Source organism: Salarias fasciatus, chromosome 15, assembly GCF_902148845.1.
Source record: "Salarias fasciatus chromosome 15, fSalaFa1.1, whole genome shotgun sequence".
NCBI classification, from domain to species: domain Eukaryota; kingdom Metazoa; phylum Chordata; class Actinopteri; order Blenniiformes; family Blenniidae; genus Salarias; species Salarias fasciatus.
The window spans coordinates 25,609,169-25,635,397 of NC_043759.1; the positions used below are offsets into that span (position 1 = coordinate 25,609,169).

Here is a 26,229-nt window from a genome sequence, read left to right on the forward strand (position 1 = left end):
CTCATCGGCCCTGCCTCCGAACGAGGAAGTAGCGATCAAATAATGCAGCAGCCTGCCGTCTCTTCCTTACGGGTCACAGTGTTTTTTTCTTCACAGCTCTCTTCCGCCTGGTTGAGTAACTGTGCTGTGACATGTGTGTTTGTCAGAGCGAGTGACAGGGCAGATATCTCTCACCACACACAGACAGACACACACTCTGGCAGAGGAAGGAGGACGGCGGCGGCAGCAGGGACTCGTTCAGTGAGTATACAGACCTCCGAACGCAGCTGTTCATCATGGGACTGTTCTGGGCTCTGGCTGGAAGACACAGGAGTCGGGAACGCACCGAACGCAGGCGCGACTGAAAGTTCTCAGAAATGAAAAGTAGGGACGGTAACTTTTCCTCTTGGTTAACGCTCTCAGAAATGTTTCAGGGTGTTTCAGGATCTCACACAACTGAAGCTTTCCTTTGCCTCCAGTGTTTTGTGAGTTACCTAAGAAGAAATCTGTTCTGTCAGCGAGTCATTAGCATTCCATCCATCCTGAGGATCTCCGCCTGCACGGCAGGAGTCAAGGCTCGGAGTTTGGGTTGTGACCCGTGAGCAGCAGTGGTTTCCAGTCTCATGAGGGTCTCTACGGACTCAGAGGTCTGGACTCATTTCACTGAGACAGAGTTCATCAACAGACTGCTGCTGTGACCGAGCTCTGAACAGTTCAGGACGTCCAGACGTCACAGACCAGATCAGACAGTCCACAACCAGATCAGACTGTTCACTACAGACCAGATCAGACTGTTCACTACAGACCAGATCAGACTGTTCACTACAGACCAGAGGATCTGACTGTTCACTACAGACCAGGTGAGACTGTTCACTACAGACCAGAGGATCTGACTGTTCACTACAGACCAGGTGAGACTGTTCACTACAGACCAGGTCAGACTGTTCACTACAGACCAGAGGATCTGACTGTTCACTACAGACCGGGTCAGACTGTTCACTACAGACCAGATCAGACTGTTCACTACAGACCAGAGGATCTGACTGTTCACTACAGACCAGATCAGACTGTTCACTACAGACCAGATCAGACTGTTCACTACAGACCAGAGGATCTGACTGTTCACTACAGACCAGGTGACTGTTCACTACAGACCAAGGATCTGACTGTTCACTACAGACCAGGTGAGACTGTTCACTACAGACCAGGTCAGACTGTTCACTACAGACCAGAGGATCTGACTGTTCACTACAGACCAGGTGAGACTGTTCACTACAGACCAGGTCAGACTGTTCACTACAGACCAGGTCAGACTGTTCACTACAGACCAGAGGATCAGACTGTTCACTACAGACCAGGTGAGACTGTTCACTACAGACCAGAGGATCTGACTGTTCACGACAGACCAGGTGAGACTGTTCACTACAGACCAGGTCAGACTGTTCACTACAGACCAGAGGATCTGACTGTTCACTACAGACCAGGTCAGACTGTTCACTACAGACCAGAGGATCAGACTGTTCACTACAGACCAGATCAGACTGTTCACTACAGACCAGTCAAACTGTTCACTACAGACCAGGTCAAACTGTTCACTACAGATCAGAGGATCAGACTGTTCACTACAGACCAGTCAGACTGTTCTCTACAGACCAATCAGACTGTTCACTACAGACCAGGTGGACTGTTCACTACAGACCAGAGGATCAGACTGTTCACTTCAGACCAGATCAGACTGTTCACTACAGACCAGAGGATCAGACTGTTCACTACAGACCAGATCAGACTGTTCACTACAGACCAGAGGATCAGACTGTTCACTACAGACCAGGTCAAACTGTTCACTACAGACCAGAGGATCAGACTGCTCACTACAGACCAGATCAGATTGTTCACTATAGACCACGTCAAACTGTTCACTACAGACCAGAGGATCTGACTGTTCACTACAGACCAGGTCAGACTGTTCACTACAGACCAGAGGATCAGACTGTTCACTACAGACCAGGTCAGACTGTTCACTACAGACCAGAGGATCAGACTGTTCACTACAGACCAGGTCAGACTGTTCACTACAGACCAGGTCAAACTGTTCACTACAGACCAGAGGATCTGACTGTTCACTACAGACCAGTCAGACTGTTCACTACAGACCAGTAGATCTGACTGTTCACTACAGACCAGGTCAAACTGTTCACTACAGTCAGACTGTCACAGACCAGGAGACTCGCATCACTGTTCACTACGACCAGGCAGACTGTTCTCTACAGACCAGTCAGACTGCTCACTACAGACCAGGATCAGACTGTTCACTACAGACCATCAGACTGTTCACTACAGACCAAGGATCTGACTGTTCACTACAGACCAGGTCAGACTGTTCACTACAGACCAGTCAACTGCTCACTACAGACCATAGGATCAGACTGTTCACTACAGACCAGATCACACTGTTCACTACAGACCAGGTCAGACTGTTCACTACAGACCAGATCAGACTGTTCACTACAGACCAATCAGACTGTTCCTACAGACCAGAGGATCTGACTGTTCACTACAGACCAGGTCAGACAGTTCAGTACAGACCAGAGATCAGACTGTTCACTACAGACCAGGTCAGACAGTTCAGTACAGACCAGAGGATGAGACTGTTCACTACAGACCTGGTCAGACTGTTCACTACAGACCTGGTCAGACTGTTCTCTACAGACCAGATCAGACTGTTCACTACAGACCAGGTCAGACTGTTCACTTCAGACCAGAGGACAGAGCTATCAGGTTTACTGTACAGTACCAAACTGACTCCATGGATACTGGCTTTAATAATAACATTAACTAGATTAAGGTTAGATTAAGGTTAAGATGACTCTCATATTAAAACTAACAGTAGGCAGATTTGAGAGACAGCAGCTCTGCAGCTCAGTTACCCATGTTACACTGAGCCTCGTTTGTGCACCATGGTACGGTACGATACTGTAATGCATAACCAGATCAAATCTGCTGTGTGGAGGGGAGGCCCCTGCAGAGAGTACGGTTAAAATGTAGACGAGGTTGTCAACGGCAGCGTAACAACGCAGGTATGAGACATTACGAGACGGTAAACATGGGCTCCACTGTGGCTGTCAGAGCCCTTCTCTCTGGAACCCGTATGCTTCAGGTACTGCAGCGGTGAAGTGGGAACGGTTGGGTATGGTTCTTTTGGTACTGTCCACAACTTCAATCATGGAAACACATGAAAATTTAGACGATAAAATGATTTATCCCAAAGGCTAGGAGCTCGAGTGTCTGCGTCAGTGTCAGAGGATGTGGTTTGACGTGAAGAGTTTGTGCAGAACCGTGCAGCCGGTCGGCGCTGACACGCTCGCCGCTTTCGGGAAATGAGACATGTAACGCTGAGATGAAACAAAAGGAAACAGAAAGGAGAAGATAGGACAGGATTAGATAAGACTTCAGTGCTTCCTCATACAATAGCCGCCAAAATGACACATCAGGCTCATCGGCTCACAGCAACTTTATTAAAACTTCTCCGCTTTGGCATGCTGTATGTGTGTGTGTGTGTCTGTGTGTGTGTGATACCACAGCTGATCTCCCTCTGCTCACACTGACAGGTATGAGGAGTTTTCTGCCTCCATCCCTCGTCATCTGACAGCCGTCCACTCCTGAAAACCCAGACCATCGGCGCAGAGCTGCGAGGACGTCGTCAGATGGACAAGGAGCAGCAGCAGCACACCAAGGTGGAGCGGTTCCTCAAGCTGGGGTACGCCCGCAGCGACATCCTGAGGGTCCTGGAAGCCTCCGTCAGGACGCCCAGACCAACGACATCCTGGAGGAGCTGATAAAGACCTGCCACGCCCGCCCCCCCAGCCACGCCGTCCCAAACAGTCCAAGCTGGTCAGGGCTGCAGCCCAAATCCCGGCCCGGCCAGACCGCCGGCCGAGCCGGGTGCCGGCGCCTGCTGACTTCAGACCCGTGGTCATCGATGGGAAGCAACGTGGCCATGAGGTGAGTCCTCCCAGCAGGCCCTCCTCTAGACCCTCTTTCTACTTGGTCTTCTTGGTCCGGTGAATGTTGTCTCGATGTAGGAGTGTCCCTGGTCTCAGTCTGCTCTAGCTTCTGTGCCTGTTTCTGGTTTTGAGGATGGTGAAGGGTTAAAACCCAGAGGAGCGTTGCTTCACTTCTAGCTGAAACATGAAGTAATAAAGTACACGAGTTCACAGGAGGAGATCAGCCCGAGCACTGCAATTATTTTCTACTGAATCAAAGCTGCTCAGAGCTTCACCTCCGTACCTGGAACGCAAACTGTGTCAGCACTTCCTGCAGAGGGAAACAAAGGGGAACCCCACACACACCACACACACACACACACACACACACAGGAAACACACACCCACACACAAAACACACACAACTGCGTTTTTCCCGCAGGCAAAACCGTCCGGTTTGCAAGCTGACTGCTCTGAGTACGGAGAAGCTTCAGGTTTTGACTCATTCTCTCAGGAAGCTGCTGAAAGTCAACACGAGGTTTCATCTCTTCAGATGTAATCTACACTAAACACCGAACCAGAGTCAGAGTCAGAGGTCAGAGGTCAGACCCCCCCCCAGGCTATGGAGATTTTATGGTTTTCATAAAAGTCATTTCTGAACTCTTTATTCTGGGGGACTTAGCACAAACCTTGCAAACACCATTAGTTTCCTTCGAAAAAGAGAAGGTGTGTGTGGTGTGTGTGTGTGTGTGTGTGTGTGTGTGTGGTCAGGAGAAGAGGAAGTTCAGTGTTCTTGTCGTCTAAACCCTGCCCTCTGTCCCCGGCAGCCACGGCGGCAGGAAGGTGTTTTCATGCCGGGGCCTGCAGCTGGCGGTGAGCTGGTTCTGGGACCGCGGCGTGCGGGACATCACCCTGTTCGTCCCGCTGTGGAGGAAGGAGACGCCGCGACCCGAGGCGCCCATCACAGGTGAGCGCGGCGCGACGAGACCCGGGGCGGAACGCCGGACGCTGAGTCGTGTGTCCTCCTGCAGACCAGCACGTCCTCCACGAGCTGGAGCGCAGGAAGATCCTGGTGTACACGCCGTCGCGCTGCGTCAACGGCAAGCGGGTGGTGTGCTACGACGACCGCTACATCGTCAAGCTGGCCTTCGACTCGGACGGCGTCATCGTGTCCAACGACACTACCGCGACCTGCAGATGGAGAACCCGCAGTGGAAGAAGTTCATCGAGGAGAGGCTGCTCATGTACAGCTTCGTCAACGACAAGTACGAGCGCCGGCGCCCGTTGGAGGAAGCTCCCAGCCGTGCGCCTTGTCTTCACCGCCGGACTGTCTCTGTGCAGGTTCATGCCTCCGGACGACCCTCTGGGCCGCAACGGTCCCACCATCGACGACTTCCTGAGGAAGAAGCGCTGGACTCCAGAGAACAAGATGCAGCACTGCCCGTACGGTGAGTTCCATGCTTCGGGAGGACGAGGACGGCCGGGACGCCCTCCCTCCGGGATTCGGACGTGAGAGCCACCTGACGCCTGGCGTCTTCTGTCTCGTCTGGTTTCCTGCAGGGAAGAAGTGCACCTACGGAGTGAAGTGGTAGTTCTCCACCCGAGAGGACCAACCAGTCCCAGCTGTCTGTGGCCGACGAGCTGAGGGCTCAGAGAGACAGAGCCAGGAGCGCTACCATCCCCCCCGCCGCCAGCCGCCGCCGCCGCCAGCCCTCGGCCCGGAGGAGGAGGACGAGGCCTTCGGCTCCATGGAGAGCGGCCTGTCCGGGCTGTACCTGCAGGACGGGTCCACAGCGCGGACCGCGCCCTGCTCAGCTCCAGCAGCGGCGTGGCCAGCTACGGTCTGAGCCGCGACGACGTGCACGGAGCCGGCGAATTCCACCCCGAGTGCCCCTCGTGCAGTCATTGCCGCTGTGCCCAGCAGCAGGGCAGGACGCCCTCCGTCCGCTGCAGCAGCCGGCGTGGAGCTCCTGCCCCGCCCTGCCTCCCCGCGGCGCCCGAGGACCCGTCCTACAGACTGAACCGCAGCTTACCCATGAGCCCTGGCTGCAGGCCGGGGGGGCCGGGGGCGCGGGGGGTGCCAAGCAGCAGAGGGAGGAAGGATGCTGAGGAGCCAGCTGAGCACCGTCTTCCCTCAGAACATGGTGGAGCAGGTCATGAAGGAGCTCCACCACGTCTTAGACTTGGCCTAGACTCATGTCTCTGGTCCAGAGCTACAGGAGCAGCCACGTGACCTTCTGATCTGATTCACCCGTTTACATGGAGACTGATGCGGGATCAGATTGAAGCTACCAGTATCCTCCCATAACGCTTTGGTGACAAGATCACCTGATCCACATCCGGCTTCAGCATGAAGTGCTGACGCTTGTTATGTTTCTTCAAAAGTGAGACACAAACAAACAGGAGAGAGAGCAGGAAAACGACGGCTCTGTTTGAGGGCAGCGTTTCTTCGGAATCCTCCAGTCCGGTTTGACAGCCCACATTCTTCTCCGAGCAGCATTCATAAGGCGTCACGAGGTGACGTTATGCAACAGAGAACCTGACCGGATCTGAACCGGTGTGTTCATGGACCTTTTTCAGACCAGGTCACGCTGTTCTGGACTCTCTCTCTTCACCCCGTGGTTTCTCCGACTGTACGGTGCAATGCACCGGCGCTCCATGCAGCCTGAAGTCGTGTCTGACCAAAGCGCGTGTGTTGTTTTCCCCGAGTGCCTCAAGGTGAGGAATGTTTCTGTACTCGTCTACAGGAAGTAGCTCAGTGTGTTTCCTATGGATGCTAAGAGCTGTTGTTTTCACGCTCTCTGTGAATTAAAAGTTTTAAACTGCAGATTCCTGGTGCCGAGTGTTGGATGTGTCACTTCTCTTCACTGGTAGGTCAGCACTGCTGCCCCCCTGCTGGTCACTTCTATGAATACACACAGTGGATCCTTCAGGAACGACACCCAGCTTTCCCCCCCCAGAGGAAGCTCCCTGCTGCCCCCTGCTGGAGGCGACCGACATCACAGAGCCCACAGCAGACATTCAGAATCTTTTTTTTTTATTTTTACAAATAAACTTATCTGTTACAAAGACAGTTCCCAGCTAAAAATCAAAAAACACTTTAGATACCAAATTGTTTTTTTTCTTTAATAAAACAAGAATAAACTGCCTCTTCACACCAAGGTGCAGATAAAGCTGAAAACTGGAAACGTTTGACATAAGTGCTTAAGAGACACTAATTCATCTTCTGCTTAAATGGGTTTAGACAATACTAAGATCTGTTTTTAAATGGCACTTGGTTGTGACAAAATACATTATCAATACAAATTCAAAGGCACTAATGCAAGGCAACATTTCACAAATGTGGAAGAAACACAAAAACAAAGTAACTGTACTCCACATATAAGGTAACTTAAGGAAAGAAGTAAACTTTAGAAACACCCTCATGGATAAAAGCTTAGGAGGATGAAGTGAGCCAAATACAAATACGAGTATAGAGAGTGGACTGTGGCGCTGTGCTTCGTTTCGGGGCGCTCTATCGCCTCTTTCTCGTGTCGAGGAGGAGCAACGGCGTCGAAGGCACGGGACCACAAGTATTTGCACATTAGAGGAAACACTTCAAAGGTACAATATGTAAGGTGCCGCCGCAGCCGGGCCGCTGTATCTCCGTAAAAACATCCAGTCTGTCCTCAGCCTCTCCAGCTGAAGAATCAAGTTTCCGTGTGGCGCCTGAGCGCACAGCTCAGCAGACGACTGGCTCCCAAAACGCCAATCAAATCCGGAACCCCGCCTGGAATAGTAAAACACGCTGAACGTCGTCGTCTCTGGTGGCCACGCCCCCCTGTGGTACGAACCGGTATCGCCAGACTCCGCAGGCTCCCAGAGAGCTTCACAACTTTTAAAAAACCTGTTTATCTCTGATTCTAAATCAAGTCTCGCGTTGGTTGAATTTAGTTTTCAATGAGGATTTTCCACTTGATTGTAAGACTGCATGAGCGAAGAGCGGAACCACAAAAACATGAGAGACGGATCCCTCTGAGCGGACTCCAACTCCACACCGGATCCGTGTTCAGAAGGCCTGTGTCTGTGGTTACACACAGACACACACACAGACACACACACACCAGGAGCTGCTGTCCTCCTCGGTGATCTGAAGCCTTTTCTAATGCTTTCAATGTAAAACTATTACATATTGTACCTTTAACAGCAACATCTTCTCTTTGGTACCTTTGAGAAACGAAACATGACCCCTCTGACCGTCAGCTGGTCCGGGACCAGGAGGGCCTGGGACCTGGTTCCTGATTGTACTGGAAGAGCGAGCGTTGTCTTTGCACTGAGGTGTGGTTGTCCCCGAATATTAAACCTACATTCCAGTTGTTAGATAAAGATGGCACTTTGTGATTTGTGTGTTTTTTTTTTGAGCCCCTCCGTCCCCGGTCCTGTGGAGGAGGGGCGACTCCGATCCTCTTCTGCAACCCCGACCCCCCAACCTCCCCCTAAAAAACAAACAAAAAAAACAAACAAACTGTGTGACCTATAAGAAAAAAAAAAAAAAGAAAAAAAAGAAAACAAAAACCACCCCAAAAGGCCCCTCCATCGCCTTCCTCTGCTGGATCTGCAGATCGCACACAGGAAACTCAGCGACTAGCGGACCGGCAGATGTAGCTTCATGATGACTGCCAGGATTCCAACTGCTCTGCTCCTCTTCCTGCAAGGCTTCAACTCTCACAGAAACTGAGGGGAAAAGCTTAAAAGGGACCCGCGGCGCTCATTTCGCTCGAGGAGGGGGGGAAACGAGACGAAAAACAAAACAAAAAAAAAAAGTTAATAAAGTATATAAAGCTATACTTACAGGAAAATACAAGTGATTCATAGTGTGAGGAAGGCTTGTAAGGCACATTTTAAACTTATGTACAATAGAGAGCCGAGGGGAGTTTCTGCCTCCGTGTGCTGGACACAAAGCATGCAACAGAGTTTCCGTGTCCACTCAGGACTGAAGAGACGGGAAGCTCGACAGAGGGGCGGGGCCAGAGGCGGGCTCCCCGTCCGCCCCCACCCCGCCAAACCACCGAGTCCGGCAGCTGCCCTCCCCCACCGAGGGCCGCCGGCCACCCAGCGAAACGCTCATTCCAGGTTCCCGTCCACCAAAAGGGCGATGTGTGTGTGTGTAATGTGTGTGTAATGTGTGTGTTAACTACTGAGTGGGAGCAGTGAGGTTTCCCTGCAGGTGGAGGGCCAGGCGGACCGGTGCGCTGCGGTTCTGTTCTCGGTCTCTCGGTGAGGTCGCGGTCGGGTCCGTTCAGTCTGACGGCCCTCAGGAGGAGGAGAACCGGTCAACGCGGGGCGGGCGGGGCGGGGCGGGGCGGGGGGGATGGTCGAGGCCTGGCCGGCTCAGAAGTGCCGAGGGACCTCGCACTGTTCACAGCGGTTGAGGGCGGGGTGGTTGAGGAAGGTGCAGGCCGTGCAGTTCCACTCCGTCCCCCCTCGTCCTCCTCCTGGTCTGTGATGGACTCACAAGCTTACTGCCCGGGTCTGAGGGGCAAGAGGGACAGCGGTTACCCAGGGAGACGTGGGAGGGGCCTAACATTCATCCAGGAGTGAGCGCAGAGAAGTCAGAGACTCACCGATGGATAAAGTACCTTTGGGTTTAGGCGGAACAGGACCGAGGAATCCAATGTTGTCATAGAAGTTATGGCTTGCACTGGGAATTAAAGTGTGGTCCTGGACACAAAACACCACACCTCAGCCTCCTCTTATCTTACATCTTCTGATTCTTTTCATTCCAAAAACAGTCACTCATGTAAATATCATCATTTAAAGCCTTTAAACAGCAGCGTGATGAGTCGAGTCACGATCAATCAGACATACTGAACATTAGATTAGGACTCTGAATTGTGGTTGAGCATTTCCACGTGGAAATAAAGAAAAGGAGCCGAGTAGGACTGGTACTCTTGTCTGAAGGAGATCAATTTCTTTGCTGAGGCAGTCGATATCGATTTGGAGTCGCGACCGGTTTTTTGCATCGTAACTGCTTCATTCCTCGATCTGAAAGAGGCGAGCGGGTGAAGAGGTGCGACCGGGAGACAACGCCGAACCGAAAAACACCCGAGCTCGGCAGCAGCAGAGCGTCTGAAAGAAACACACACCTCCAACACTTCCGCACACCACACACACACACACACTCAGTCACATCCACCAGAGTCGAGGCGAGCTTACAGAGGGGATCTGGGAGGCGGAGGTTGGACCGCCTCCAGCCGCCTCCGGGTCAGGTCGTTCTCCATCTCGTTGACCTCCTCTTTTAGCTTCTCCAGCTTCTTCTTCTTCACCTCCAGCTCGTGCCATAGCCGGCTCCATACGGGCCTTCTGATGCACCAGCAACGCTGAAACAACAACACACACACACACACACACAGAGAACATGATGCTTCCAGGCTGAACCCTCTCAGGACCAGTTCCAGGCAGAGAGGACCTGTGTGTGACAGGTGTCCTGGTCTGCTGCAGGTGAACATGCAGCCGTGTGTGTGTGTGTGTGTGTGTGTGTGTGGTGTGTGTGTGTGGTGTGTGGTGTGTGGAGGCTAAACAGAGACAATGAGGACTCAAGTAATAAAAGGATTTGTCTCACATCGCGCAGCAGACTTGAGTAAAATGACTTTCTTGGAGCGGAGCAGTGGAAAAAGCATTTAAAGCCTGAGCAGAGCGGCTCATAACCCCGTGAACCGTTCTACTTCACCCTCTTCAACTTTCCTGGACAACACAAACACTATCTGAAGGAGAACCCTCAGTGAACCGACTCTGCACTAAACAGCAGGAAATGAAGTGGTTTTCTGAAGCTGAAATGTGTACCCTGTGACGTCCGACTGCCGTCATTCCAGAAAAATCTGTTCTTGACATCTTCGTCCAACTCCGATATTTGAACGGTCTCGAATCCAGTGAGCCGTCTGCACATGGCGAAACTTCTGCACTGACCCGCTCACTGATCATTTACGTATACTTTTACCGTCTACTTGACAGAAAACTCGATTTCACTTCCTGGAGCAGCGGAACGTTTGGTTACGATACGATTCAACACGAATCTAACCTGATTCTCTACGATAGCTACCAAATTCAGGTACCTCACAACCACTGACACTACTGCAACAGATTCAGACAGTTCACAAAAATGACGGCATAAAAAGAAGAAGAAGAAAAAGTCATTTCTGTCCATCGCAACCAGCGACAATTCTGTCACACACAGCAGGAGCTACAGGCATCGACATGTGACCATAGACATGGCGACTAGAATTAGCCACATTGTAATAAGCGGCTGTGTTTCAACGGATGCACTGTACTGGTGGCTTGATGCTCTTTGCAATCGCAACAGAGTCGCAAGTGATCCGACATGCTGGGGCTTGGACAAAAGATGACAGATCTGAAAAGATACGGACGACCGGATGGCAGTCCTTCAAAATCAAAGAAATTCCCCTTTGCACTCCGCAACGCATACTTCTCTTGGGGGAATGGCAAAGCTCAGCTGTAGAGCTCCAGATTCACTCTGGTCGGAGGCAATATGGCCAATTATTACAATCAGGTTCATGCTAGTAGCCTCATGCATATCTATGGCCATAGATCTATGCTTGACGCTCCTGCTGCATGACGTAATTGTCCGCTGTGGATCCGCAACGCAACCGGTGTGCAAAAGGCCCCCAACATGACCAAATTTCAGCTTTTCTGCGAAACGGAGACTCAACCGAAAATATCTTAAAAAAGACTTCAGAATCGGCTTTACACTGAAAACGCCTCAGCTTCTGACTGAAGAATCGATCCGGCTGAGGTCCAGGGCCGGGGCCGACCTGGACCTGCCGAGCCTCACCTTGCGTGTAGGCGGCGTCGTCGGAGCCCATGCTGAGCCTGCGGGGCTCGCTGGGCCGCTCCCTGTGAGGCGACAGCGGGTCCGACAGGTGCAGCGGGTCCGGCTCCACGAAATGGTGGTCTGCGGGGAGGCTGAGGAGGTTGTTGGGCCTCGGAAGGTGGGGAGACCACGCCGGGGACACGGCCGGGGGCTTTGTTGGGAGACACGTGATTTTAAAAGTGTACTTGGTGTTGGGCTGGGTCACCAACCACGCGGGGGGAGGAGGCGGGGCCCGCGCCGCCCACACCGAGCCGCGGGACTGGGCGGGTGGTGGTGGATGTAGGCGGGGCCCATGCTCATCTGGCCCCCCATTTTCCTGGCCCCCGGGGGCCCCTGCAGGGGGAGGGTTTGCTGAGATGTAGACCGTGGGGGGGTTCCGACCCCCGCCGTCGTCGCTAGAGGCGTTGCAGAAATGTAAAACTTGGGGCTGCGAGCGGGAGCCGGCCGCGGTCCGCCGGGGCGTCCTCGGGCGGGCGGCGGGGGCGGCGGCGGGGGGGGCTGGCGGAGATGTAAACAGTGGGCTGGCTGCGGGCTGAGACCCGCCCCCCCGATGGACAGGGGGCTGGTGGGGGCGGCGGACGCCCCGGCGGAGGGCGAGCAGGAGGACGACGGGCAGGACGAGGAGGCGGAGGAGGAGCGCGGGCCGCGCCGGTCCGCAGCACGGCCGTGCTGGAGTTACTCCTCTGCGGAGATTCAAGTTTGATCTCGATCTGGTTCTTGCGGGGGGCCCGTGGAGATGTTCTGGATGTTGTACTGGCTGACGTGCGGACAGGGAGCGGGCGCCGCCGAGGAGGACGACGAGGACGAGGAGGAGCAGGAGGACACCCCGGAGGGAGGAGGACCTGGCTGCCGGCGGGGGGGATGGCGGGCGCCTGCGGGTTGGTGGGGGAGCTGATGGGCATGTAGACGTGGGAGGTCTGGTGGCCCTGCGGCTGTTGCTGCTGTGAGGTATGCAAGGAGGCGGCGTACTGCGGCCCGGACCAGGAGCCCGCCAGCGAGGACGGGTGGGAGATATGGTAGATCTGCTGCTGCGGGCTGCGAGGTGGGGCTGTACTGCGCCCGGCCGCCGCCCTGCTGGCCCTGCCGGCCGCCGCGGCTGGCTGACGTAGGGCCTGGATGTAGATGGAGTTCCCCTGTGGACTGCTGAGGCCCGACTGCGGCCCGCCGTGTATGTGCAAAGCAGTGGGCGTGTTGCGGCCCGTCTGGATGTTGGGCGCCAGCGTCACGGTGATGGGGTTGAAGCGCGGCGCCTGCTGGCCCCCCATGGCGGATCCTTTGACGCAGAGCGGTAGAGTCCCAGGTGCTGCGGCGGCTGCTGGCTTCGCGCGTGGGCTCCATCACGCCGAACACGTCGAGGGAGGAGGGCACCCCGCACGGGCGCCGACTGGGGCTCGGCTGGTAGAAGTCACTGCTGGGGGCCGGTGGGGAGGGGCCCTTCGCTCACGCTGTGGGCCAGGGTCCGGCTGCCGTTCATCCTCAGGCCGTCCCGCGCGGGGGCCACGTGCACATTCTGCGGCTCCAGGCCCAGGTTCAGCTGGGTCATGTGATTGCGGAGCTGGTGAAGCCGGGGTCGTCGCAGAATCGGAGGCTCCCCTCTTCGGCGTACAGGTAGCCTGGACTGACCTGGGACAAGTACTGGCAGCACGCGTCGATGGTTGTTGTTGTTCTGCGGAACAGACAGACGACACACTCGTGTTCCCAGCTTCGACAGCGTTTCTTCATTTACACACACACACACCACACGCACACACTCGCTTACCTGCAGAACACACTGGGACACGACACCCTCTGGGACTTCTGGGAACTTCTGGCGCAGGTCACGCAAAACCCTGAATGTCAATGGGCTGGCTTCCCTGGGCCATTCGTATTTTGCCGGTTCAGGTCTGCGGGTTCTGTTCGGCGCGCCGGGGCGTCAGTGGTGGCAGCACATCGCCTTCATTTCAAACATCTTCTGAAAACAGAGAGGAGAGAGAGAGAGGAGAGCGAGCAGGTTCATTATCACCTCATAACCGATCAATCACGTCACTAATTATAAAACGTTTCCAGTTAAAAAAACAAAAACACACACTAACATCTGTCAAAATCTGGAGAGACGACGACTGAAAACGAGCTTTGGTCTCATTTCCTTATTTACCTCTGCAGACTGACACCTGAAGCTCAGAAACTAAACCGTACTCCTCTCAGCGCAGACCGCCGAGACACCCTGCTCAGCTCTGAGTGCCCACCGTTAATACAGGGAGGTGAGTGTGTGTGTGTGCGTGTGAGTGTGTATGTGTGTGTGTACAGGAAATCAAAAATTCTTCAGCCTCTGCTTCCATTCAGCCACTGTCTGCAGGCTGGCCCGCGTCACGCAGGGTGATTAAGGTGAACCGAGAAAGAATCCAACATGGCTGCCGCACCAGGCACTTCCTCATCATGTGGCGCTCGGCAGGAAGCACAGCAGCGCGCACGACTGTCCCCTCAGAAAGTCCATCTTTATACGAAGACAATTAGAAGAGCGAGCTGAAACATGCACAGAATAAGGTAATATTTTAGGGAGATACTTTGCAGAAGACTGACAGCGAAGCCGCTCTTAAAGCAAAAGAGCATTTCGTCCCTCTTCTTATGAACGGATGATGAACCCCAATAACCTGCTTCACCTGGATCTATCCAGCCCTCCTCCACCAGCCGGTGCCGATACCGTGGATTATCAGGCTGTGTTGAGGCGGCTCCGACACGCTCTGCGGACTTTCCATTCAGCTCCGTAGTGAAAGTAACACAGACTTAAACACTATACTTAAGTACAATTATGAGGCGCTTATACTTTACTGGAGCATTTCTGTCTAATGCTCCCATTATGCTTGAACTGCTTTTCTTCACTTTATTTATAGAGAGAGAATTAGCAGACAGTCGTCTCACATGTCCAGGCCAGTTGGTGCTACGCTGTATTTATCACACAGATTCACTTTGAAACTATAAACTAATAAAAAAAAATTGATCTTTAATGAGCTACTGATAAGCTCACTGCCCTCAGATCTACCAGCTGGTGTGATATTCCAGAGCATTAAAGCACAACAGCTGTCAGAAAAACAGATATTTGACCATTTCAGTGAAATATCACCCCTTTTTTAAGGTAAACAGCTGTCATGAGGCTGGAAAATTACCGGCACCAAGGAATAAAAACTACCTGAGAAACTACTGGGTTCATTTGCAGGAAGACCAAACCGCTCATTTCCTCACTGGGCAAACCCAGAGATCAATATACTTCCAACATGTCCCACCGCATCGACCGGTCGGTCCATTCAGGCTCTGCGCGTCCGACCAATCAGATAAGGAGAACCGGAGGTGCAGATCTTGCTGCGGGTTTTGGTCAGGGGGGGTTAAAACATGCACCGTCACAGCGAGCCGGCCGGCTCACTGAAGGAGATAAGAATGTGTTGAATGTTTTCAGAGAAGACTGCTTCTATCTGACACCGCGGTGGAGTCACAGGACTTGGCCGCTCACTGTCTTTTGGTTGGCCTCAAGGTGGAGGATGATCCACCTAACAGCTGCAGGAAGCATTTCCTGTGGAGGTTTTTCCCTCCAGCCCGGCAGACGGAGGTCCAGCAGCACATCCACTGCTGCGGAGCGCTTCACCTCGCTGGAAGAGGAACATTCCCTTCGCTGGATTTTACAGAAACGTCCTGAATTCCCACAGTCAGAACCACGACTGGCCGAGAGCCGAGAGAGCCGCCGACGGCCGGAGCCGTCGCTGTGCTGCGTCAACAGGATGAGCAGCGATAAGACGGCCTGCTCACTCCATCCTGCACAGAACGCACAGCTGACGACTCCAGTCACACAACACACCGGCTGCAAACATGGCTGCTGGGCTCGGATCACCCATTTATATTCCCCAAACAAAGTCTGCATGAAGAACAGCACAAAACGCCTCATTTCTGTTTCCCTGACGCATTAGAATCTTTAAAATCACTGCTGACATCCTGAGGACGCACCTCAATTTCCCCTTGAAAAATGATCCAATAACAACTCGTGTTTAAAATCACAGTAACTGACAAAAGAAACAGAATAAATCAGCACAATAAAAAGACCTGTGATCCAATATTTCTCTCTTTCATTAAATATTTGCAAAGAAATGCATGTTTTGAACCGGAGACTCGGTGAAATCACCTCCTTCACTACAATGAAACCCTGCCAACATCACTGACAGGATATACAAACAAAGCAGCATGAAACAGCTCCAGTTAGTTTATATCAGTAATAATTAATGAGTTGGTTTAATTTATTGAATATTGAAGACTAACCTACAGCTACTGACCATCCTGACACACGGTTCAGAGACGGGTGGGGGCAGCTGCCACGCCCAGGCACTGAAACTGAAACTGACAGTCTCCGACCTTCCTCTGTGAGAAAACAGTCCACACACTTTAACCTCATAATATCAGGACTGGTAACTGTCTGCAGATTCCACAATCCTCCCACTGCCCGGCCCGACCACGAGTCTTTGTCACTTCTTCCCTGAAGGGAGTGAGGATCGATGACCGACCTGCTGCGCTCGTCACGGGAAACACCGTCGTTATCTGAGCAGTTTAACGACGGGAGACAACGTCTGAGACTCTGATGGACGAGATAAGTCAACCATCTTCCTGTGTACAGTCATCCGGGCCCGACACTGAGCTGCATGTTGCACAAGCTGCGAACGCCGCGCTGTGGCACCGGGCTCATGTCCAATCATGTCCCTTCCACTGCAACATCTGGAAACATCAGCCGCCGCTTCTTCGATTGCTTAGTTTGGGTCTCAGGTTACACCGATTTAAAACACAGTGAAAGTTTGTCTAAACAGGAGTTTTTACATCCCCGCGGACCGCAACGGATCCTCAGGCAGGGCTGTTTTGGCCCGTGGGCCACATATTTGACACCACTGATCTGACGGCGCTTCACAAGTAGAAACAAGCACACGCAGGGAAAAAAAATAAAAAGAAACATCTCACAAGCTCAGGCAACTGGAGGGGGGGAAAAGTTGCTTTAACAGGAAGAAATGTGTAGATAATCCACCATCAGAGGTTCAGAGGTCACAGGATGGCAGCGTAGGAAGAGAGACAGACACGAACAGCAGAAATCAATGGATCAATAAGGCGTAGAGCGACGGGAGCAGGAGCCACAGATAAGAAAGCGGCGCTCCCGCCCAGAAGCCCTGCCATACATGGGAAACAGCAGCGGGGAGGTAGTTATTGACGTGCAGCGATGACACACGGACGTCTGGAGAGCGAAAGAGCGCCGTAAATACGGTCTGCAGCGGCTTGACCTATATTATCTGAGAGAGCAGCGCAGTGAGTCACGGCCTGCGAGTGACTAACAGTCTAAAAGTGCTTTCACAGCGCTGAAGCAGTCAGAAAAACGACTGAAAACGTCCAGTCTGCCGTTTTCCAGGTGCATCCTGACGGTCGGGCCAGCTCCCAGACACGGCGGAGTCAGAAACACACAGCGGGACGTCTTCAGAGGAAGAGCAGCGGCTCGCGATAACAGCGCCGTCATCCTGCCATCAGGAAGTGAAACGCTGAGAAACTGAGTCCGATCAGATCGAGATGACTCGGTTTCTTCAGAAACCTCCAGTCCGGTTTAACAGACAGTTTCCTCTAAACGGCGTCTCGTTACGTAACAGAGAGGAGAATCTGACCGGTGTGAGCTCAGGAGGACGGACAGAACCTGTGTCCATGTACAGCAGGGCTGGGCGATAAAGCGATCAAGATAGATATCACCAAACAGCTTTTCCTGGACGGACATGTGGAACATGGTCGATCAACGAGGCATTTTTCAATATTTTAACCGACAGTCGCAGCCGCCCCGCAGCCGCCCCAACTTTTATATAAAAATGTATCCTCTAAAATCTTTCTGAAGATTAAATGGGAAGCTTTAAAATGGACAATTAGTGATTTGTTTCATTTCATGATGCATATCGATAAACTGATGTGAATAAAGTGATCTTGAAAGGACTTTTTACCCAAATCATCCAGACCTATTTGTTAGATTTAGAGAGCTGTTTTCTTTCTATTTATTGGGATGTTTGTGTTTTATTGTGCTGTCATTTCTCTGTCACTGAGTTTCACACAGCTGGCTTAAATCTGACCAACATTTTTTAAATGCATGCCACTCCTGAAAAACTATTTTCCTAAGAATTTGTGTTTATTTTGTGCAGCTGGTGGTTAACAGAAGTGCCTGTGTTGCAGTTTGTTACTGACTGACTCAGAATTCTCCTTGGGTTAATATATATATACACATACACATATATATGTATACATATACACATAGAGAGAGAGAGAGAGAGAGGAGAGAGAGGAGAGAGAGAGAGAGAGAGAGAGAGTTTAATATCATGCATCACTATTTTCTATCATATGGTGAACGTGGCAGCGTTAGATTACAGAAAGCTCCTCGACTCACAGATCAACAGTTGAAACTCTGCACCAGGAAATAAAAAATTTAAGCAACGAAGTTCCTGGAGTTTTTTCTGGTCGACACGTTTCATTACTGCGACTGAATCCAGAGTTGGTGAAGATTCATTCTGTCATTTGAAGCTTTGTCTGCGACTCGTGGAGCAGTTAACGGCAAACCGAGCCTCGATTTAGTTTAGTTTGATCAACAATATATTTGCATTTTAAGAAAAAATCCACATTCGGGAGGAAACATTTCATGGCGAGCACATTGAAAAGTTGTTTCTCTTGTTTGCAGTGTGTTTCTTTGTTGCACTCTGGGCATGGCGATCGACTGAAGCATTGCAAAGCTCTTTAAAGTGAGGAGGAGGAGGAGGAGGAGGAGGAAGAGAGGGGGGGGGATCTCTCGCTGGCAGCAACACGCCGGAGAGGGAGGGAGGGTTGAAAACACCCGAGTCTGCAGAAACTGCCCCCAGCTGATGGACCCTGCCCCTCATCCTGCCCCACACCAGCCAGCAGCACAACAGGAACTTACCAAACGGGACGTTTGAAGCTCGTCGGTCAGAATCACTCCCGACCCTGAAAAAGGAAAACGTAAAGCCGATCGTTTCCTGGCCGTAACTCACGATGCACTGTGGAGCCGAACAACAAGCACACACACACACACACGCAGCAATTACCCCCCCGCCCCCGGTGACGGGAGGGGGTGTCAGCGTGTTGTGCAAACTGAAAATGATAAATCAGGAAAACAAGTGTTCAGGTTTTAACGTGTTGGCACAGAGTGAGTGACAGCACGCCGCGATCCCAGCAGCTTGTAAAAGCTCTCTGTGATTACTGCTGCTGCACCAGCCCAGGAAAACACTCCAGGCTGGGAGGGGGGGCACCTCGATTCAGGGGCCACATACACCCCCACTACAGCATAACGACCTGTAAACAACCGCAGCTCCGAAACCTTTCCATTTGTTTCAGGTGTAACGATGAAAATGGAAATCTGAGGTTTAAACGTGGAAAGATAAATAAGAACAACTTTAACAACTTCATACCTCGATTCAACGTATGGCTTTTCTCTTCAATTCTGTTGGATATAAAAACACAACAAATGACTCTTGGACAGAAAACTGGCTTGACTGAAACGGCCCCAGAAAATAAACCAGAGTCGGATGTTACTGATAGCGATGCACGGCCATGGGCGTACAGGACGCTGGCTGACGGTCACTCAGCCTCCCTCCACTAGGGGGAGCTACTGACTGACAGAAGTGGCTACGCTAATACGCTAACAGCTGACTCGGTTAGCTAGTTCCGATCTAGTCCCCGACGGTGCAAAAGAGGATAAAGTGCTGCGCGGTCCCCATCTGAAGCGTGCTCCAAATAGCACCGTACACCTCTGGAAAGTCTCGTAGAAGATATTCATCACACGCCTCTACCAGCACACCAACGTCAGGGACCGCATGCGAGTACGAAGCCAGACACACACGAGAGCTTCTTTGAAAGGGAAGCGCCAATTTCCGTCAGTAAAGGAGACGCATTTGGGGCTCAACAGTCAATATGGCTTCAAAATAGGAGAAATATGCTGCAGACTCCTCCCGTCCATCGGGGAGTTTCCACAAAGTATCCAGCTATCCACCTGTGACGGCATCAGGGCCGGTGACATTACCTGCCTGAGGAACATGGCGAGGTGGAGAAAGTTCCAGATCTCCCTCCTCAGGACGGGACAGCCGGAGCTCCGTCACCGCTCCGTCTCACCCAGCGCTGCAAATCAGCTCCGACAAATCACCAAACTCTCACAAACCGCATCGATTAGCAGCAGAACAAAAATGAGGACGGGTTCAGCAACGACGCGCTCATTTCTCACCTTGAACATTTTCAGAAAACAATGCTACGAGTAGAACACAACGCACATGACAGAGCAGCCAGTTATTTTATTTAAATTAGTCATTTAGATTGTAGACTAATCGAAAAATTAGTTAAAAATTGTTATGTCAATCATTCAAAAAATGTAACTAATTAGTAGCAACTCTGACCCAATTGCAACTAATCACACCATTGTGAACTCGTAATCAACCCACAAAAATCACCAATATAATACAAAAATGTCTGACAGTGGAGCAGCAAGCTGGACTGAACAGGGAGGAGAAAAGAAGGAAAATGAGTTTTCTCTTCCATTTCTCTTCTTTGAAACAATTTCTAACCCTCACTCTAATTCTTCGATTAACTGTCATGAAAAAAATTAATCATTGACAATCCTCCTGAAGTACTTGCGATTAATGCAATGAAAAACTGACGGCCTTGCAAAAAATGATCAATGGAAAATGAAGTCATTAGTGGCAGCATGAGCACCGTTTAACATTCAAATGATGGTTTTGATGAAGTGACTGACATGTTTATACAGACGACCACAAAAACCCACCTGCAGGAGGTGGCCTGACCCTGCTGATTAACCTGCTTCACACCCAAACCCCCACCTCCACCCCCCACTGGGCTTCCCAATCAGCGCAAAAAACAAGCCAAAGTGAAATGAGGCCCCGTTCACCTGAGAACAACCTGCTGGAAACTGGACCGGACTGTTTTTCCCCTTCAGAAAACTTACATGTGCTTGATGAAACCCCCCCCCAAAACACACACACAGGCACACACACACACACACGGAGGGGTGGCAAACAGCAGCAAGCACCACGCTGATGCCCTCTGCGGTGGGTTAGCGGTATAGAGAATGTAATCACAGTGTCCACATACAGGAAAAAGACAGTTTTCCCTGTTTGGAAGGAGACGGTTTGGAGATCGTTCCACTCCAGAAGTTGTATAATGTCACCAAAACGAGCAGCCAAATGGACAAAACTTCACCGTTTCCACTAGAAAAACAGTAAACATGGACCCCAGCCGACTGACGGGACGCAGATTCCCAATTCAACACTCCAACAGCAGGATCATATGATCCATACCTTTACATCCAAAATCACAATACAACAACACTGAAGAAGAGGTGGTTTCTGATGGGCTTCCTGCGCTGGTCACACAGGCCCAGTGTTCACTGCACAGCCTCCACACGGTGGCAACCAGCGGAGTATTTGCCCGGCTCCAGACCACATGGTTCCAGTTAGGGGTCTGCACCTATAAACAGCCAGGCATGTCAGCTTATTGGTCAGGAAGTGCAATGTTGACTGCAAGTCAAGACAGGCACATAGCTGCGAATGAATGATCGACGCTCGAGTGAGCCGCGGCTCTTCAGGAACCGTGGACAAATTCTCCCAGCATGCAAAGCCGCCGATCATAGCCAGTGATGGAGGGAGGAAAGGTGAAACCAGAAGCCGCTTTTTCCAATATACACGCCGGGCTGTGTTCATTTGGATTTTAAACTTGGAACACTGCGTGTATTTACATCCAACGTGGAAATAACCTGAGCTCTAGCTGGTGGCGGCAGGTTTACCACGGAACCGATTCACTGACTTGTATTTCTTGGGTATACTGCAGATTCTTTGATCATATTTGCACACGGCCCGCGCTCTATCTAGGTTTCCTCCTTCAGACTGAAACTCTCTGTTTCAATATCACATCCGTTAGCTGCCAATGTTAGCTACGCTGATGCTCTGCAGCGTCGGTGAAAGGAGGCGCAAACGGTTCTGATGGTCATAACCACGCTGCACGTGCAGGCATTATCATTTTCTGGAATTTACTGATTTGCATTAACATATCAAGGTCTAATCAAAACACTTCCATGTCCTTTACAACTACATTCAATACACTTTCAACACTGCTCTGTCACCTTGTGGTGGTTTCTCAATACAATTAATGCAGGATCAAAAGATATCCAACTTCCTGACTTCCTGTTCAGGAGCCACATGCAGTCTGAAGGGACCAGAACAGTAACACAGAAGGAAACAAGAGTCATTTGAAGTGATATTCATTCCCAATCAAACTTCTCCAGTCTTACACTCAGGGAATGAAGAGTCTGAGAGGCTGCTGTAAAGCTGCTGCTGAACCATGAATAATCCTCATCCCAGCAGGAAACCTGTCCCCTGAGCTGTCCACACCAGGACAACGTCCTCTTTTAAAATACACATCTTTCATAAACACATGAAGACAGAAGACTAAAACAATGTCAGACAAATGGATCCTAATCTGCAAACCAATAGTGCTGCTTTCTGAGGGAGAAACAGATCCTCACTTACAGATATACTGACTGAAAACAGGACATTGATCCAGATGATTTCAGTCCTCCAGCTAAGCCAGTAACCTGAGGAGCCTGGCTTCAGGCTGCTGGAGGACGGAGGTGTGGATGTGGTTGTGGGGTGGTGGAGGTGTCCTGCAGCAGGCCCAGTCCCTGCTCGGGAGGGGGGACCGGGGACAGCTCAGGTGCTACACACGGGGAAAACCTCCCCTCCGTCCCGAACCGGTCCTCCTGACGGCGGTGAGCCCGACCCCACGTCGAGGCCGGTCCTCCGGTAAAGGGTTAAAGCGGAGCCTGGCTCTCGTTGATTTAAGGTTTCCATCCGCGACCAGCTCAATGGAAAAACTAGCCTCGGCTAGCAGCGGCGGCTACAAACATGTAGCGCCAGGAGCCAGACGGCCCCCCCCCAGGACCCGGACCCGGGTTCCGGCCGGACCCCGCCGGCCCCCAGGAGCCACACACCCACGGCCCCGGAGCCCGTCGGCCCCGAGCCGCCGCGGAGAGCCGTCCCGGGTGGAAACACTGCCGCTAGCCGCTCCGCGGCTAAAACCTGGACACAAAAACTTTTTCCACTTCTCTAAACTTTTCCCCCCGCACGGAGCCGCGGCGCTCAGCGCCTTTTCTCCCGCCTCCGGCAGCGGAGAAGCGATCCTCACCTTCCAGTCCCGCCGCCGCCGCCGCTCCCCGGGCCGCCTTCGACGGCCGAACCCGCCGCCGGACCTCCGCAGGGCCGCGGAGGCGGAGAGGAGAAGCCGAGAGACGGGCCAAGCCGCACCGAGGCCCGGGGCCTTGTGTCCTCCGCGCAGCGTCGGGGGGGCTCCGGAGCCCCAGCAGGCGGCCGTGCGACGCGGGCTCGGCAGCAGCGGTGTGACAGTCGGTGTCTGCGCCCCCCCTCCCCTCCACAGCCCGACTCCAAGAGCTTTTTCTCCACTTCAGCACATACGAACCAAAATACTGACACACAACATGGCGGCCGAGCTGCTGCTGGTCCCGCGAGAGCCGAGCTGCTGCCGCGAGAGCGGCGAGCCGCAACACACACACACCTGACACACTCAGAGACACACACACTGTGGAGAAGACACACACACATATACAGAAACACACAGGCATGATCAAGAAAGTTGATGCAGGTGAAAAGAAAATCCGCGTTTCTTAACTCAGAGTCAGTTTGGTTCCATTTTCCAGGTTTTCAGAAAAAAGTTTGCTAAAATGAGAAAAAGTAAAACTTCTTCTTTAGAAAATATAAATCAACCTTTTCACATTCTTGCTTTTTATTATTCTGCTTTCTACAAGTCCAAACAAATATATAATACATTGTGAGTGTGATAATCTCATCTCCATCTGTCCCTCACTCGTGAACAAGACGCCAAGATACTTAAACTCCTCCATTTAGGCCAGAGGTCTCCACCGACCTGGAGAGGGCAGACCACCTTCTTCTGGTCCAGGACCATGGCCTCGGATTTGGAGGTGCTGATCCTCATCCCTGTGGCTTCACACTCGGCTGCAAACTGCCCCAGTGCATGATGGTCCAGGTTCCATGGAGCCAACAGGACAACACATCTGAAATCCTGTGGTCCCCAAACCGGACCCCCTCCGCCCCCTGGTCTCTAAACTGGACCCCCTCCGCCCCCTGGTCTCTCTAAACTGGACCCCCTCCGCCCCCGGTCTCTAAACTGGCTGCACCTAGAAATTCAGTCCATAAAGATTGAACAGAACCAGTGACCAGCAGCCCTGCCGGAGTCCAACATGCACCGGGAACAGGTCCGACTTACTGCCGCCGATGTGGACCAGACTCCTCATACAGACTCATACAGGTCATACAGAGAGAGACCGGATGGCCCTTAACAAGGGGCCCCAGACTCTTAATTCTAAAGCCGCTCCACAAGACACCAGGAGGGACGCGGTCGGACGCCTTCAAGTCCACAAAACGCCAGTTGGGTGAACTTCCTCAAACCCTCGAGCCCCCCGATGGAGGGTCTAGAGCTGGTCCCGCTATAGACCCTCCAGCTTAATGGTGGCTCTGTTCATTGCCATGACTTTATTACACTTTTAAATGTCATCCTGTTGGTGCCATCTTCTGCCAGTCTATTTTTAGTGATAAATCTAGTATTTTTATATCTTGTGGATAATAGAATCTGAGTTCTGAATGGAGGAATACCGTATAAATCCAGTTCAACAAATCAAGCTACAACTACAGAACACTAAATTGACTGTTTTTCAGATGATGTCTGATATATTTAAAACAGCCAGCAGCTGATCAGCAGGACGTCCCACTGAAGCTTCACACAGGAAGTCCTCAGACCAAGAGTCCACTGAGTCCAGAAAGACAGAGACCCAGAGAGACGGGAAGAGTCCGGAGAGACATTGTCCATGGACCATGATGCTCCAGCAGCACGGAGGAGGCATCATCATCAGCGAACGGCTGCTGGACACTGGGTGAACCTCAAACGAGAGACCTGCTCTTCCTTCAGACCTGAAATCCAGAGAGAAGGTCTGGATCAGCTCGGAGCTGAACCCAGAACCCCATGAGCGCGAGTCCTTCAGGAAGAGCAGGAAGCCAGATCTCAGCAGCGGTCCACTGAGGGACAGCTGAGACGTCAAGCTGGAATCGTCTCCGCCTGGGATCACAGCCTGGCTGGAAACTCAAAGGAGAGGGACAGAACGACGAGAAGAAGGACTTTTATTTCAAGGAAGAAAGAGAACAAAAGCAGGTCTGACCGGAGGAGTCAGTGATTCTCTTTCGTCTTCATAAAAGAACAAAGAAGCGTCTTCCAGCTTTTCTGCTGTTCTTATTCACCTGAAAGCCAAATATCCCAGCCTTCCCATCAATACTTTATTTCACTGATATTTTCTTTTATTAACTGTGAAGCTCTGACATCGTTTTCAAGGTCTGGGTCAAATATCAGTGCGTGGAGTTTGCATGTTCTCTGTGTTGTGTGTGGGTTTTGTTCCAGGTAGTTTCTCCGATTTCCTCCTACAATAACATGCATGATCCTAAATTCCCATCAGTGTGAATGTAAGTGTGTGGCTGTCTATCTGTTTGTCTTTGAAGACTGTTCAGGTAACCCTGTCCTCGCCTGTCCGATGCAAAACAGCAGGCTGATGAACTTTCAGTGAAATCACCAGTAAATGTGATTTTACTTTTCACAGTGAGACCGGTCCCTGCTTCAGGATGTTCTTCAGGATTCTAATCGCAGTGACTCAATTTGAACATTTTCTTGTTGCTCAAAAGAAAAACACCAGAGCAGTGAGTCAGGCTCTCACGATGACGAAGGGTTTCATCAGCCTGTAAAACCAAACCTTTAAGAAAACAAAACCTGAAGACGAAGCTCGAAGCTGCTGGGCTGAACAGGAGGAGAAGCCGGGGTTTGCTGCAGTCTGAGCCCCGGCGCAGGGCGCTGGTCTGGACGTGGGCCGGGACTGAGTCCTGCTCCGGCCCAGCTCCAGACAGCTCAGGTCACACCGACCCTGTGAGAGGACAGAAAACAGACGAAAACGTGGCCGAGAGTCACAGAGACTACAGAGAACATCGTCACCGTTTCACCAAACCGGCGCCGCCAACCGTTTAGAAACAAAGCCACAGAAACCCCCAGGACAGGATGAGAAACTGAAATACAGCCGAACAGGAACGAAGGATCTGTCTGTAGGATCAGAGGTGTGTGTTTTGTTCAAACTCCGCTCAGAGACGTGATGGTCGCTGTGTTCCTGACAGGTTACACTGAGCTCGTGGAATGAAAGCGTTTTCGCCCATGTGAAGTCAGACGCTCTCTGTCCTTTGAGCTCTGCTGCAGAGACTCTTCTTCTGTGGTTCCTGTCGGCTTCATTCTCAC

General features: G+C 51.9%; 2 protein-coding genes across 2 annotated transcripts; one reads left to right on the plus strand and one right to left on the minus strand.

Moving 5' to 3' along the window:
* Nucleotides 1-52: 52 nt before the first annotated feature.
* On the plus strand, nucleotides 53-6,789 carry LOC115402489 (probable ribonuclease ZC3H12D). The gene is given in 9 exon segments (XM_030111034.1): nucleotides 53-240; nucleotides 3,588-3,762; nucleotides 3,765-3,981; nucleotides 4,790-4,929; nucleotides 4,994-5,140; nucleotides 5,143-5,227; nucleotides 5,304-5,410; nucleotides 5,523-5,556; nucleotides 5,558-6,789. Coding segments are annotated over 8 exon segments (1,323 nt in total). The 5' UTR covers nucleotides 53-240; nucleotides 3,588-3,683; the 3' UTR covers nucleotides 6,072-6,789.
* Nucleotides 6,790-8,477: 1,688 nt separating this feature from the next.
* tab2 (TGF-beta activated kinase 1 (MAP3K7) binding protein 2) lies at nucleotides 8,478-23,477 on the minus strand. Its single transcript, XM_030110531.1, is given in 27 exon segments — nucleotides 8,478-9,422; nucleotides 9,425-9,447; nucleotides 9,450-9,473; nucleotides 9,566-9,662; nucleotides 9,891-9,986; nucleotides 10,158-10,184; nucleotides 10,187-10,288; nucleotides 10,290-10,321; nucleotides 11,791-12,034; nucleotides 12,036-12,086; nucleotides 12,088-12,171; nucleotides 12,173-12,280; nucleotides 12,282-12,359; nucleotides 12,361-12,476; nucleotides 12,479-12,554; nucleotides 12,556-12,666; nucleotides 12,669-12,863; nucleotides 12,865-12,938; nucleotides 12,941-13,120; nucleotides 13,123-13,147; nucleotides 13,150-13,246; nucleotides 13,248-13,389; nucleotides 13,392-13,482; nucleotides 13,484-13,495; nucleotides 13,589-13,657; nucleotides 13,659-13,777; nucleotides 23,056-23,477. Coding segments are annotated over 26 exon segments (2,277 nt in total). The 5' UTR covers nucleotides 13,692-13,777; nucleotides 23,056-23,477; the 3' UTR covers nucleotides 8,478-9,332.
* Between the last annotated feature and the right edge of the window lie 2,752 nt (nucleotides 23,478-26,229).